Source organism: Planococcus citri, chromosome 4, assembly GCF_950023065.1.
Source record: "Planococcus citri chromosome 4, ihPlaCitr1.1, whole genome shotgun sequence".
NCBI classification, from domain to species: Eukaryota; Metazoa; Arthropoda; class Insecta; order Hemiptera; family Pseudococcidae; genus Planococcus; species Planococcus citri.
In genome coordinates, this window is record NC_088680.1 from 10219942 (window position 1) to 10235974 (window position 16033).

General features: G+C 34.4%; 2 protein-coding genes across 2 annotated transcripts; one reads left to right on the forward strand and one right to left on the reverse strand.

Annotated features, from left to right (window-relative positions):
• Positions 1-4683: 4683 nt before the first annotated feature.
• Positions 4684-6844, forward strand: LOC135843948 (uncharacterized). Its single transcript, XM_065362016.1, has 6 exons — positions 4684-4861; positions 4953-5024; positions 5095-5234; positions 5793-5954; positions 6050-6098; positions 6232-6844. The coding sequence occupies exons 1-6, from the start codon at positions 4849-4851 to the stop codon at positions 6726-6728; spliced, it is 933 nt and encodes a 310-aa protein (XP_065218088.1). The 5' UTR covers positions 4684-4848; the 3' UTR covers positions 6729-6844.
• Positions 6845-9194: 2350 nt separating this feature from the next.
• LOC135844752 (uncharacterized) lies at positions 9195-15928 on the reverse strand. Its single transcript, XM_065363086.1, has 3 exons — positions 15735-15928; positions 15408-15638; positions 9195-9946 (listed from the first exon to the last, which is right to left on the reverse strand). Coding segments are annotated over exons 1-3 (603 nt in total). The 5' UTR covers positions 15737-15928; the 3' UTR covers positions 9195-9576.
• Positions 15929-16033: the final 105 nt, after the last annotated feature.

Consider the following 16033-nt stretch of genomic DNA (forward strand, 5'->3'; position numbering starts at 1 on the left):
ATTTGTAATTTTTAGAATTTTTATAAAAGGAGTGGTCGTATTTGACCACTGATGCGGTGTAGGGTTAAAATTACAAATTTTGAAAATCGTTTGCCCTCGCTTCGCTCGGGCCAATTTGTTTTTTTTTTACACTTCACAATTCCAAGAAACTATTGATAAAATTTATGTAACTTAAATACCTTCTTTTTTCACCCAGCTTGGGAATTTTCAGTCGAATAAGTTGAGAATTTTCAGTCAAATTAGTTGGAAATCTTAGGGTTTTTGCCCCCCCCCACCACCACCAGAAAAGCCACTTCGCTACGTCCCTGACCTTAAATAAGCACTAAATCACTGCATACTGACGTTTCAAAAACATCAACTTTTGTGAATGGTGATTTTGTCGTTTGAGCATATGATGTTTCCATCATAGGATCGTAGTTGAGTGCATGGTATTCATATACCTATTCTTACATGAGTACAAGTTTAGTGTCTAAAGAATAATATCCTGGTGATGGCTGCATGCACAAGATTATGGTTTACTAATCCAAAGGTCCTGGGTTCGAATCCCAGCCAAGGCAAGAAATTTTCGTAAGTATTTAAATTTAGAAAATTATTAATTAATGTGAATATCTGGTCAGCTATCTTCGAGTGGCTTATAACTGGCGTTGAAACGACAAGTGTACATTGGTTTATACGACAAATACACAATGGCTTATGCGACAGTTATAAGATCATTCTACAGTATTAGAGATCCTTATCAAATTACGTATGCATGACGTTTCATTGGCTCATACACCAGCAATACCAGCATACAATGATTTATGCTGAAATATACAGTAGGATTGGCAAAATTTTGATGGTTTCCTGCGTGCAACGACGCTTAATTTACGTCAATAATACGTCAATGATGCGCTTGGTTTACCACAATTATACGTCAGCGTATTATCACCCATCAATTTCGCTTTTGCACGCTGAAAATATGTGGGTGAATACGTTAGTTGAACGCCCAACTTACGCTGTCGCAAAACTGTGGTTTATAAGCTTAATATTCAAGAGTAAATCTGCAGTAAAAACGAAAAAAAAACCATTGAAATTTTGCCGATGTTACTACGAAATTTCAATGGTTTTTTTGTCGTTTTTACTGCAGATTTACTCTTGAAAATTAAGCTTATAAACCACAGTTTTGCGAAAGCGTAAGTTGGGCGTTCAACTAACGTATTCACCTACATATTTTCAGCGTGCAAAAGCGAAATTGATGGGTGATTATACGCTGACGTATAATTGTGGTAAACCAAGCGCATCATTGACGTATTATTGACGTAAATTAAGCGTTGGTGCCTCACGGGACCTAGCGAAGGCAAAATTGGCCAATTTTGGGCTTTCCCAGGAGCTGGTATTTTTCTAACTGTGACTCCTCAAGGCGATAAGGAGCAGATGTGGGAATTTGAGCGGTATACGTACACATATATAAATTCGGCGAAAAACGGGTTTACTAGTAAATGGACTGGGAAAGTCGATGTGAAAGCAGAATACTTGGAATTATTGAGGATTTATCAAGATCTCATCTCGAAATGGTGTGATGTGAATTCTTATATAGTGAAGGAGAGGAATGAATGTGTTATTTATTAATTAAAGACGCATTTTTTTTTTTACTGAATTACAAAATTTATAGTAAGTAAATAATGTATCATAATTTTACAAATATACAGTTTATTTCTGAAGACTCGACTGTCGATAAAATAATCAGAGACGTGCCGAACGTAGGTCAACCACCCCCCCCCCCACCACCCCCTTCTTCCAGCAATAGAAAAATTTTGGCAAAAAGTTAATATTTTTCGGGGAAAGTTGGAAAGAAGTTTCGTAAGTTCGGAAAATCAAAGAGTTGCCAAAAACCATGGGTTTTTACTGACCATGGAGCGATCTTCGTATTCATACCTATACTTGGGAGAGTGTCTTTTTGCACACCTCTATCCTCCTCCAAAAATTGTTGATTTTCGTGAAGAAGAATTCTCTGAAAATTTTAATCCTTTAACAAGGAGAATATTCGAATTGGTACAGAAAATTTTAAACAGAACAAAGTTGGATTGGAAAGTCATGCAAAAATATAGGTACTTAGATAGTCAACATTTCAGATGTTAAAATGTGTTCCTAGATTTTTGATGAATTTTTGAAAAGAAAATTCCCATCAAAAATGGGGAAAAATCAAAATCTTTACCAAATTGACCTAGAAAGCTTAAATTTGATGAATTAGTGTAAAATTTGTTTTTGAACTGGCACACATTAGTCGGGGAGCCTGCTTAAGGATCTATTGTACCCCCCTCCGTCGATCCTCTGGGACAACTTTTTTTCTTAAAAGGGGAGTCCTGAGGAACATTTCTAGCCCTTGTATTCAAAAAAAAAGTGGCCCTACTTACAAAATGGCGGCCATTTTGATTGGCAGGTCAGCTGAGATCGCAGATTTTGCGTTCCAACATAGGACTTGCACAAAATTTTTCAAACCAAAGGTAGATTGAAAGATCAGGCAAAAATTTATCACCTGTCAAAATTTCAATTGCCAAAGTAGGTTATTCGATTTTTGGTGAATTTTTGAAAATCAAATTTAGGCCAAAAATGAGGGGAAAAAATTAAAATTTTACCAAATTGACCAAGAAAGCTGAAATTTGGGATATACCCTATTTTCGACATTCCAAATCGATTGGAAACTGTTTCAAACCGTTTTGAGCAGTTCTGGAGCCTCCAGCAGATTTTTAGAACTCGAAATTCCCACAAAATTACATCAGAATGGAGTTGAAAAGCTGAAATTTATTCTGCAAACTCATTGTAATGCGCTACGAAGTCAATTGCAGGGATATTTCAAGTCATTTTGAAGACTCCAGCGAGTTTTTGAAAAATACTGGAGCCTCCAGCAGATTTTTGAAACTTGAAATTTCCCCAAAATTTCATCAAACGGAGATGGAAACTCGAAATTTATTCTGCAAAATAATTTCAATACGCTACGAAGTCGACTGCCGGTGGATTTCAAGTCGTTTTAGAGCTTCCAGGGACTTTTTGAAAGGTCGTATGGCGTTTTTTGGAAAATTGAAATTTCCTAAAACTAGCTGGAAGCTTCAAAACTATTTTTAACCACCATGTAGTCGACTTCATATCGCATTGAAATTAGTTTGCGAAGTGAATTTCAGCTTGCCAACTCCATTTTGGTAAAATGTTGCAGGAATTTCAAGTTTCAAAAATCTACTAGAGGCTCCAGTAATTTTCAAAAAGTCGCTGGAGGCTCCAAAATGACTTGAACCCACCTGAAGTCGTCTTCAGAGGGTGTTAAATTTCAAGTGTAGAATAAATTTCAGCGTTGTAAAAATTTAAAGTTTAAAAAATCTGCTGGAGGCTCCAGTAATTTTCAAAAAATCGCTGGAGTCTGTAAAACGACTTGAAATACCCCTGCATTTGACTTCGTAGCTCATTTAAATTAGTGTGGAGTCCGGGGGTGACTTCTACTTTGAGAAAGAAGAGTCTTTGACCAAAACCACATGGGTGAATACAGGAGACCTATATTCTAGCTCTGACTAACGAGATCAGAAAGAAATTGTATCGCGATGCGACTCGAAATAAATAAATAAATCACCGGAGGTGCGCACTTGCAATAAATTGTATTTACGAGTAAAGTACAATTTAATTGCTAAAACAATGAGGCTAATAACGTACGTGGCACATAGGCCTAAAACAAGTTCCCTAGCACAAGATTAATAATAACTATACGCGAGCACGGCTATATTAAAACTGTTGGCTCTGCCCAGGTTACAATGTCGGAAGTGGTCCTTGGACCAGGTCCAATAGATGTCTCTGCCTTATGGAACTTTCCATGGAACTTTCCATTGGCAGTGATACCACTTCCTCCGGAGCACAACTTCCCTTTAGGTGGAAGCTGCGGGCGCATCCCCTCCCGGTACATTAGTTTGCAGAATAAATTTCAGCTTTCCAACTCCATTCTGATGAAATTTTGTGGGAATTTCGAGTTCTAAAAATCTGCTGGAGGCTCCAGAACTACTCAAAACGGGTTGAAACAGATTCCAATCGATTTGGCATGTCGAAAATAGGGTATATCCTAAATTTCAGCTTTCTTGGTCAATTTGGTAAAATTTTAATTTTTTTCCCTCATCTGTGGGCTAAATTTGATTTTCAAAAATTCACCAAAAATCGAAAAACCCACTTTGGCACTTGAAATTTTGACAGATGATAAATTTTTGCCTGGTCATTCGATCTACCTTTGTACGGTGTGAAAAATTTCGGGTCAAGTGGGCAACTAATCACCAAACGCGAGAATAGGGTTACATGTTAAAGTACCTCAATTTGAACAGATTTCATGTGGTTTTTTGAAAAACTGCAATTGCCAAAATGTCAGTAGAGACTCCAGAAAAGCTTGAAACCACTTCCAGTCAAATTTGCGTGATGAAATTATAGAGCACAGAGGGAATTTTAGGTTTCCATTTTCAGCTCAAAACGATTTTTATGACTGGTTGCCTATCTTGTAAACCAAAGGAGCCACGTGATTCGCAAAACTCACAATTTACTAATTTAAAAAAAAAATAAAAAATAATCATCAAAAATAAGAAAACATTAGAATCGTTCAAATGATGCCCATAACCACTCGTGTAGACGAACTTCTTATCAGTTATCATTATCTACTGCAATGAAATGAACCGTCAATATTATAAGCACGCCTCAGTAATAACATTTTTATTTTTATTTCTAATTTTATTTATTTTTCAATCCATTCAACGCATTCGTGGACAGAAGGTACCAAGGTACTCACAGTTCTGTTCCTTAAAATCATCATTTAATTTATGGATTCGTGTTCATTTAAGAATCTGTAAAATGAAAATTCTTGGTAAGTGGATTAAATTAGGTATTGTTTTTTGTTTTTTTTTTTTTTGATTCAAATTGACTTTACTTGGTGATTCGTGCGAATTTTGAAACAGGTGTAGGCCTAATTGGCTTTGTGATAACTTCATTACACATATTATGTTACATTGCGGATGCTGCGAATACAGGTAAAAATTTTCCTTTTTTTAAATGCAGTCTTTGCATCGAAATAATGTACGTATTTTCGGTGTTCTTCAGATACGCCTGCTGTTATTGCAAACCTGGGATCAGAATTACGAGTGATTCCGATTGATATTAAGGAAGGTGACGATACCTACATTACTTGTAACTTTAAACGAAGTTCAACCAAAACTGATAAAATTAATTGGTTTCATAACGTAAGTAGAAATTACCTATTTATTTATTACCTAGGTAGGTACTTATTTTATTGCAGAAAACTATTCGACTTACAGTTAGGTGCATAATACATAAATACATGAAAGCTTCAACTTCAGCAAATAAAAGTTGAGCCCTTAGGCTGATTTGCCTGCTATTTTTAATTTGAGAATTTAAAAGCAAGCAAGTTTAGAAGAAAACTCAACATGTCAATTTTTGAAATGAATATATACCTGCTTAATTTCTGATAATCCTGATGAAAATTTGTTCTGAACTTCTGAAGCTGATTTTTCAAAACCAAATCTCATCAATTACCTATCATTTTCAATTGAATTGGAGTTTTTGGAAAAATTTAGGTAATCCTCCATAATTTTTTTATATCTTATCAAATGCATAAAAATTAATCAAGGTGAAAGTTCATCGGCAGCAAATATGTAGTCTAGCTTCTTGTGATTTCTTGACATTGGTGAAATTTACATTTGCTGAGTTAATAATATAAGCAAATAGGTAACAATTTTCAACACATTTCTTTCATTTATTTTTCATTTTTTTCAATCTAGGATACGCAGATATCGACTGACTTTAAAGCTGGTATCATAGCTTCAGATGAACATCTAGCACTACAAAAAGTTAGTAAATTATCAGCTGGAAAATATTTCTGCCAAGTTACAACCTCGAATGGAACCGTGAACAGTAATCCTGTGCTTGTAAATGTTAAAGATGTAAGTGTCTATCTACTGAATCTACTCATTATAGGTACCTAAACCTATCCAGAGTAACGAGTTGATTTTAATCAGATACATTTTCCTTCATATAGAATCCACAACTCCAAAATAATGCTGCTACTTCTATACATCCTAGTACAGGTAAGGTTCATTTAAGCGATGAAAAAAATCTATATCGTGACAAAAAACATACAAACTCCGAATCTTTGAAGAATTTTCACAATTTTGAAATGCAAATTAACACAAGTTAGTAAAATAAATGTTAATCTTACAGAAAATGAACCTGCGACCAAACTCGAAAACACCTCAGATACTCGTTTTGAACTTCCCGGCTTCAACAAAGATTTTCTAAATACCCTGGTAGCAGGCCAAAATGAGACCAGGAAGTTTGAAACCATCGAATACGTTTTTGATTACACTCGAAATGCCAATGGAGATGTTACGTTCTTGTGGCAGAAAGGAAAAGATTCGGTTGAAATGCAGTTCAGATACAGCGAAGGCAAAATTATCCAATTTTGGGCTCTCCCAGGAGCTAGTATTTTTCTAACTGTGACTCCTCAAGGCGATAAGGAGCAGACTTGGAGCTTTGAGAAGTATACGTACACATATAGCAATTCGGCAAAAAATGGATTTTCTAGTAAATGGACAGGCAAAGTCGATGTGAAAGCAGAATACTTGGAATTATTGGGGATTTATCAAGATCTCATCTCGAAATGGTGTGATAAGAATTCTTTTATAGTGAAGGAGAAGAAAGAATGTGTTATTTATTAATTACATGAACTTTTTTTTTTTTTTTTGCTAAATCACATTACATAATTTATATCAAGTAGGTATGTTGATCTGCAAAAATGTATCATAATTTTACAAATATAATATGCATACTCGTATTTCTGAAGACTTGACTGTTAATAAAATATCAGAGACGTGCCGAAGGGGGAGGGGTCAAGCCTCCCCTCCCTCCATCCCACAAATAGAAAAATGTTAGTAATAAGTTGGGAAGAAGTTTCGTAAGCTGGGAAAATCAAAGAGTTAGGTACCAAAAACCATGGGTTTTTACTTCTTGAATTACTTATAAATGTTCAAAAGTTTTCGTCCTCGCTTCGCTCCAACCAGATCATCTTTCCTTTTCTTTCTCTAACCAAAGTTGGAGAACTAGAAATGGCCATTTTTTCACAATTTTGATAAAAATGGCTATTTCTTGACAATTTTGGTAAAAATGGCTGTTTTTTGACAATTTTGATAAAAATGGGTAGGTATTTTTTGACAATAAGTATTGATATAAATGGCTGTTTTTTTCACAATTTTGATGAAACTGACCATTTTTGACAATTTTGATAAAAATGGCCACTTTTGACTACTTTGATAAAAATGGCAATTTTTCGACAACGTCGATAAAAATCGCAAATTTTTTAACAATTTTGATAAAAATGCCTATTTTTGACAATGTTGAAAAAAATGGCCAGTTTTGACAATTTTGAAAAAAATGGCCATTTTTGACAATTTTGATAAAAATTGCTATTTTGTGGCAATTTTGACAACTTCGACAGAACTGGTCATTTTTTGACAAATTTGATAAAAATGGTTATTTTTTCACAATCTTGATAAAACTGGCCATTTTTGACAACTTTGATAAAAATTGCCATTTTTTGGCAATTTTGACAACTTTGACAGAAATGGCCATTTTCTGACAGTTTTGATAAAAATGGCTATTTTTTGACAATTTTGATAAAAATGGCTATTTTTTCACAATTTTGATAAAACTGACCATTTTTGACAACTTTGATAAAAATTGCTATTTTTGGCAATTTTGACAACTTTGACAGAAATGGCCATTTTTTGACAAATTTGATAAAAATGGTTATTTTTTCATAATCTTGATAAAACTAGCCATTTTTGACAACTTTGATGAAAATTGTCACTTCTTGACAACTTTGATAAAAAGGGCCATTTTGACAACTTTGATAAAAAGGGCCATTTTTGACAGTTTTGATAAAAATGGCCATTTTTGACAACTTTGATAAAAATCGCCATTTTTGACAACTTTGATAAAAATCGCCATTTTTTGGCAATTTTGACAACTTTGACAGAAATGTCCATTCTTTGACAACTTTGATAAAAATTGCCATTTTTTGACAATTTTGATAAAAATGGCTGTTTTTGACAATTTTGATTTAAAAAATGCCCATTTTTCACAATTTTGATAAAACAGGCCACTTTTTCACAACTTTGATAAAAATGGCCACTTTTTCACAACTTTGATAAAAATATCTATTTTTGACAACTTTGATAAACACGGCCATTTTCAACCACTTTGATAAAAATGGTTATTTTTTTGACAATTTTGATATAAATGGACATTTTTCAGCAATTGTGCCAAAAATTGACACTTCTTTACTATTTAGCCAAAAATTGACGCTTTCTTTTACATTTTCCGATCAAGAATTAACACTTTTTGACCTGGGCAAGAAAAAAAAATCAGAACCTTATAGCTTAAGCAAATTTGAAAAAAAAATCAGAACTCTTTTGGTAATTTTGGAACAAAAATAAGACTTTCTATGGACTTACAACTAAATTTTCTACAGCTTTCGCCCATCGCTTTGGTTTGACAAAGAAATGTTCTGAGCTCTTCATGAATTTTATTTTCCAAGACCAAACGCCTGGGGAAAAACATGAAAAAAGTGGCAATTATCAATCTTCCAATAGAATAATTAACCTTAAAACTTTTTGTTTTGAATCAGGTAGGTATTCAAAATTTTTGTTTCCAACTCCCCCTTTCAAAATTTGTTCAAACCACATCTGGCTAATTAGGCAAAAAAATTCTAGAGGGAAGATCTGGTGTACAAAATTGGAAAAATCTGGCGAAAAAAGTTGAGAAAATTTCAGTCTCCGCCCCCTTCTCATTGACACATTATTTCGTCCTTATATCTCAATTTTTCGACATTTCCTAAACATTTTGTGTGTAGATAGGTAGGTACTTGATACGTTATCTCATCGAATTTCATTGTTTCCAATTATTTGAGGCAACTTACTTCATTAACTTGCTAAAAAAATCTGCCTTTTCTTGTTTTGATTTTTTTTTTATTCTTTAAAAGCAACCCACTGAGACCTTGAGACTGTTTAATGGATTCCAATGCATCCCCTTTTGGCTTTGTTTTACGTTGACGAAATTCAATGGTTTGCATAGTTTGCATCATTTCTTTCTCTAACGAAAATCCAACTAGGTAAAAATGAGACAAATCTCCATAAAAATTATATTCTTCCGAAAAAATAAAATTTATTTTAATTTGGAATAACTACCTACGAACTTAGTACATACTTATTCAATAAACATTTAAAAAAGTCATGAGACGATAGACTAACCAAATACAAAGTATACAAATCAGAAAAACGTATGTTTAGTAAGCAGAGGTATACATAACTATACACACGTTGGTACACCCAGTTACCTACATACACACTTCCTATGATCTGTTCAAGTACACAAATACTCACACACACACACACGTTTAATAAAATAGAAGGGCATCATAACTCTCGTAAGCGTCATATAGATACTGCTAGATCAGGCAAGGGCCAGATCCCACCGCACCTCGAGCGCAATTACTCGTATAATTAAGATTTAATTATAAGGAGCATAATGCACTTCTTTCGCGAGGCTGTTAACGGCTGCTGAGCTGGAAGTGGCGTTATTATTGCAAAGTGGCAAGTTGAATGGAAGTTTGGACGGATGGCATCCCCTCACGTTGAACGTGACGACGGTGTTCGGATCGTAGTACTTAGCCGTGACGGAGTGCACGGCGGTTTTTGTTACAGTGACATCTTCCAGACCGAGATATTCCGCCCACGATAATGGTTTCGGGTCGTTATCTTGTCTCTCTAGGTTCTCTCGGTGGCCGTTGCTGCTAAATATGACTCTTGGCCCGTACATCAGCCCTGCGGACGTCCTCTCCGGCACTCCGAGCAGTTCCGGAGACGCGGTTATTTTGATCCTGTGTACACATAAAGTACCTCTATACTGTATAACAAGCCCGAAACGCCACAAAGTTATACTCGTACACTATAATATATAACGTAAGATGAGGGACCATGCAGACGGTAGGGGGAGGGTGGGACGGAGGAAAAAAAAGTAATTTCTAAAAGCTCGCTTGACGGATGACACCCTTATCAATATGAACCGCGTTTAAAATCAAATATTAAACTTTATAGTAGCTTTCCGAGTACCTTGCTTTCTCAAGTGTTCGGTGCTTTTTCTCTCTCTCTTACATCCGTGCTTTTACGTAAGCTTTAGCTTTAGCCAACTTACCTGATACTTTTCAAAGGGTTATTGACTGTCGTGTAAAATATTACTACCTATCGCCCAACATCAAATAGTTACCCGCAACTTGTAAAATTGATATACAACCCGAGTCGCCTGGGATTCTTTTTCTTTGAAAGTATACTACGAGTTTAAATCCAATATACCGGGGAGCTCTTATTTTATTACATTACCGAGCCCGTCCAGTGCGCCAGATGCAGTGCACTTGACCCCCGCACTATTGAGAAAATTTCTTTTCACGAATTAGGAAGAGTGGGTTCTTTTCTTCCTGGTACTTCTCCCAGTCACCCCTGCTCTTGCTGTATCTTCACATTGAAATGTCCACTTTAATTTTGTATCGTGTAGTTGGAACCAATACCATCTGCAGGATACATAGTAACCAATTTTTTTTTTCAAAATCGTTTATTTGTTTCTAATCTTTTACAATGAAATAGAAACAAATATTGTTAGGGCACCGAATGAACTGAAATTTGAGCCCCTCCCCTTTCCACCTCACTGGATTTGTCTGGAATTATTTTTCCAAGTTTGGATAAAGAAATAGGTACTTGTAGCAGAGCATGGGCATGCTTTGGAAATGAGATGAAATGAGATATGCTTCATTGATAGGTAAGTATACCTACTAATAATACTTAAGGCATGGTTTAAGCATACCTATAGTACATTAAAGAGAAAGGTCGAACACGATTCCCAATTTTAATTGCATTAAGGTCATTAAGAAATTGTTGAAACTGTATTCGGTCTTGTTAGCGAATTTACTTGATAATCATCGAGCACGTTTAGAGGCCAGCAAGGTTTCATGTAACGCTATCTATGATTTGAGGAAAGCAGCTGTTTGATTTTATGTTATTTGCAGAAATTATTTGAATTTTTGGATTCAGATTTCGCGAAATTTTAAATGCAATGTGGTCTATGGTTTGGCAAGAAAGAATTTGAGGATAATTTTCAGATGTCTGTTTTTTTTTTACTGCAGGAAAAGTATCGAGGGTTTTATTTTGAATTGAACTATTTTTTATGTTTATATGCTCATTCAAGTTTCCTAAATTTTAATTTCAAATTCGATTGCGGTTTTTTTTTAGGTAGGTAATCATGATTTTGAGAATGAGGATTTCCAAATCGAATTATTTTTTTAAAAAGTGAAACGATGTATCGATCGTTGCTAATAAATGATGCTATTTTGGCCAATTTTTTTCGTTTCTACCCTTTTGAATCAATCCCCTTTCGCCCCTTCCCATCCACGATCAAAAATATTCAGAAAGACAGGTTTTTAGAATAAACGTTTGGAAAACTCTGAAAACAAAACGTGGTGTTGGTTAGAACCAATTTGAGGTCACTGAGCATAAAAATGAACTCAAAATTGAGCACCAGTTCAGAGATCGAATTATTCGATGAAAAATGTAATTTCTTGAACAAAGGATTGATGGTACATTCTCTCCCCCCCCCCCAAAAAAAAATTATATACATAATTATTTAGTTCAGACTCACCTGTGACCTCAAATTAGCCGAAACACATCTTTATTTTAATTTTTTCGAATCAAAAAAGTACCTACCTACCTAAAGGCCTGCAAATCGTTTACGAACAAATTGAGTGACTTTTTTTTGAAACATTTATTATGCAATTCATCTGTTTACAATCGAATCGAATCATTTACGAACGATTGGTGATTAAATAAATTGATTGATTTCTTGGTGAATCGTTCGCAAATGGATCAATTAATTTACGATTGATTCAGTTCTTGTGAAACTATATTGTATTGAAATTGATCTGTTTTCAAGCGAAGTGAACCTAATCATTCACAATCGATTTGAGATTGAACAAATTGATTGACTTCTAGGTGAATCGTTCATAAACGAATTGAATTTTTTAGTGAATCATTCGCGAACGAATTGATTTATTCACTTAGTTAATTTTCGATGAATCATTCACGAACGAATTGAATAATTTTTGGTGAATCATTCGCGAGCGAATTGATTCATGTACGTGACTCGTTCACGAACGAATCGATTCATTCACTTAATTTTTGAAGAATCATTCACCAACAAATTGAATAATTTTTGGTGAATCATTCGCGAACGAATCGATTGATTTACTCGATTTTAGATGAATCATTCGCGAACAAATTGAATAATTTTTTGTGAATCATTCGCGAACGAATTAATTCATTTACTTAATTTTTGGTGAATCATTCGCGAACGAATTGAATAATTTTTGATGAACGATTCGCGAATGAATTGATTCGTATAAGTGACTTGTTCAGGAAAGAATCGATTCATTTCCTTGATTTTTGATGAATCATTCACGAACCATTTGAATAATTTTTGGTGAATCATTTGCGAACAAATTGAATAATTATTGGTGAATCGTTCGCGAACGAATTAATTCATTTGCTTGATTTTAGAAAAATCAATCACGAATGAATTGAATAATTTTTGGTGAATCATTCGCGAACGAATTGATTGGTATAAGTGACTTGTTCACTAACGAATCGATTCATTTACCTAATTTTTGATGAATCATTCACGAACGAATTGAATAATTTTTGGTGAGTCATTCGCGAACGAATTGATTCATTTGCTTGAATTTAGTTGAAGCATTCGCGAACAAATTGATTCATTTACTTAATTTTAGATGAATCATTCACGAACGAATCGATTCATTTACTTAATTTTAGTTAAATCATTCACGAACAAATTAAATAATTTTTGGTGAATGATTCGCGAACGAATTGAATCATTTTTGGTGAACGATTCGCGAATGAACTGATTCGTATAAGTGAATCGTTCACGAACGAATTGATTCATCCACTTGATTTTTGATGAATCATTCACGAACGAATTGGACAATTTTTGATGAATCATTCGCGAACGAATTGAAACATTTTTGGCGAGTCATTCGCGAACAAATTGAATAATTATTGTAGAATCGTTCGCGAACGAATTGATTCATTTGCTTAGTTTTAGAAAAATCATTCAGGAACGAATTGAATAATTTTTGGTGAATCATTTGCGAATGAATTAAAACATTTTTGGAGAATCATTTGCGAACGAATTGAATAATTTTTCGTGAATCATTCGCGAATGAACTGATTCGTATAAGTGACTCGTTCATGAACGAATTGATTAATTCACTTGATTTTTGATGAATCATTCACGAACGAATTGAACAATTTTTGATGAATCATTCGCGAACGAATTGATTCATTTGCTTAATTTTAGAAGAATCATTCACGAATGAATTGAATAATTTTTTGTGAATCATTCGCGAACGAATCGATTCATTTGCCTAATTTTAGAAAAATCAATCACGAATGAATTGAATAATTTTTGGTGAATCATTTGCGAACGAATTGATTCGTATAAGTGACTCGTTCACCAACGAATCGATTCATTTACCTAATTTTTGATGAATCATTCACGAACGAATTGAATAATTTTTGGCGAATCATTCGCGAACGAATTGAATAATTTTTCGTGAATCATTCGCGAACGAACTGATTCGTATAAGTGATTCGTTCATGAACGAATTGATTCATTCACTTGATTTTTGATGAATCATTCACGAACGAATTGAACAATTTTTGGTGAATCATTCGCGAGAGAATTGAAACATTTTTGGTGAGTCATTCGCGAACGAATTGAATAATTATTGTTGAATCGTTCGCGAACGAATTGATTCATTTGCTTAATTTTAGAAGAATCATTCACGAATGAATTGAATAATTTTTGGTGAATCATTCGCGAACGAATCGATTCATTTGCTTAATTTTAGAAAAATCAATCACGAATGAATTGAATAATTTTTGGTGAATCATTTGCGAATGAATTAAAACATTTTTGGCGAATCATTCGCGAACGAATTGAATAATTTTTGGTGAATCATTTGCGAACGAATTGATTCGGTCAAGTGACTCGTTCACGAACGAATCGATTCATTCACTTGTTTTTTTATGAATCACTCACGAACGAATTGAATAATTTTTAGTGAGTCATTCGCGAACGAATTGATTCATGAATTGAAGAATTGATCAATTATTCGTTCACGAATGGTTCTTTCAAAAAATTAATCGATTCGTTCACGAATGATTTCCTTAAATGAATTAATTCTTTTAGGATGGAAAATTCTACTGTTGACCTAAAAAACAACTCGTTTTTCAAGTTCAAAATTATTAACCTGATTAGCTGAAGTTTTTATGTGGAAACACGAAATTTTATTACGTTTGCTGATAAATTTGAGATGACCATAGCAAGAAAATGGCGTTCAAATTGAGCATTGGTTTGTACACTCGCTCCGAATGAACACTGGATTCAGACCCAGCGATCTAAAATTTCTCAAAAAACATCTCCTACTTGATTTTTTTTTTCGCAAAAGAAACAGTTTCACTGGAAATACATAGCTCACTTCATGACTCAAAATTGAAACAATAAAATTGTCTTTGAAAATACTCTTTTTTTTACAACGAAGTTTTCTGACTAAACCGAGGTCAATGAGCACCAAAATGACGGCTGAAATTGAGCTTCACATGGTTTACTTAAGGATTTTTTGGCAGGCGGATGAATTCATTTCAGGCGTCAGATTATTACCTCACGTGTTTTTGGTTGCCCTGGAATATTTGTTCATTTTACAGCTCCAAATTGAACCAGAAAATTGTTTTCAAAATCAGAATTATTTTAAATACGTTTTCTGTCTAATTTGAGGCAACTGAGCATGAAAATGACGTTCAAACTCAGCCTAGCTATACGTTATTTGTGTGAAAAGCTTATTAGAAATTTGCTACTTCAGGATGAAAGCGTGACCAGCGCTCCGATATGGACATATGTAAAAGATTCAAATTCAACTACCTAAAAAAAGTCGAAAAACAAATTTTATTCGATTTCTTTTTTAAAATTGAAAAGATGTGAAGGGGTTTTTGAATTTCATAGGAGAGCGGGGGTGAATTCATGGTAGGTATCAGATTTGGTATTTTTCTCCCACATCGGTCGACAAATCCCCCGCCGGGATCTTCTGAAAAACCTCGATATGTTGTCTGCCTTAGAAACTGGCTATACGAGGGTACATCTTGGACAATACGATTCCTCATTTTTATACTCAACAAAAGCAAATCACATATATACAATTAAACAAAACCGTAAGTAATTACTTTTCAGTTCGATGAGGCCTTATGTCCAGCTGTCTGACATGTCTACAAGGAGGCAACGAGGGCTGTACGACGACACAAGACGAAGCAACTGACTCCGTCACGTATGATTTCTCGTGCACAAAGGACGTAATAGTTCTCCCATTAAGCAGCCATTTACCTTCTCTGCTCTGATCTTCTCCATTAATTAATCCGAGGCCGATCAGCATAACACCGAAAATTATTTCCAAATACCTTGAATCATCGAATATTGGGAATTTTTTAAATCATAATACGTACATAAGCTAATCTTAGCAGATGAAAAAAAAATCGAAGCCAAAATTCACTTACATTTCGATCAACCAAATCGAAAACAGCAACGCACTAAAATCAAGAAAATAACTCCGAACGTGGTACGATCAACCCTTAAACTGGCTATTTCTTTATTTCTTCGTAATATTATGAAATACCTTGGCATTTCGAAGGTCAATTATATAGATAATTATAGCTCGAAAATCAACTCCGTTATCGGGTGATTTTTTACGATCGAGGATTCCATCCATTCCTCCTGCTTAAGCTGGGTAAATGTCTATGCCAGGTAGACGAGTGAACCGTTGTTTGTCTTAATAAATAACAAGTAGTCCAGACTC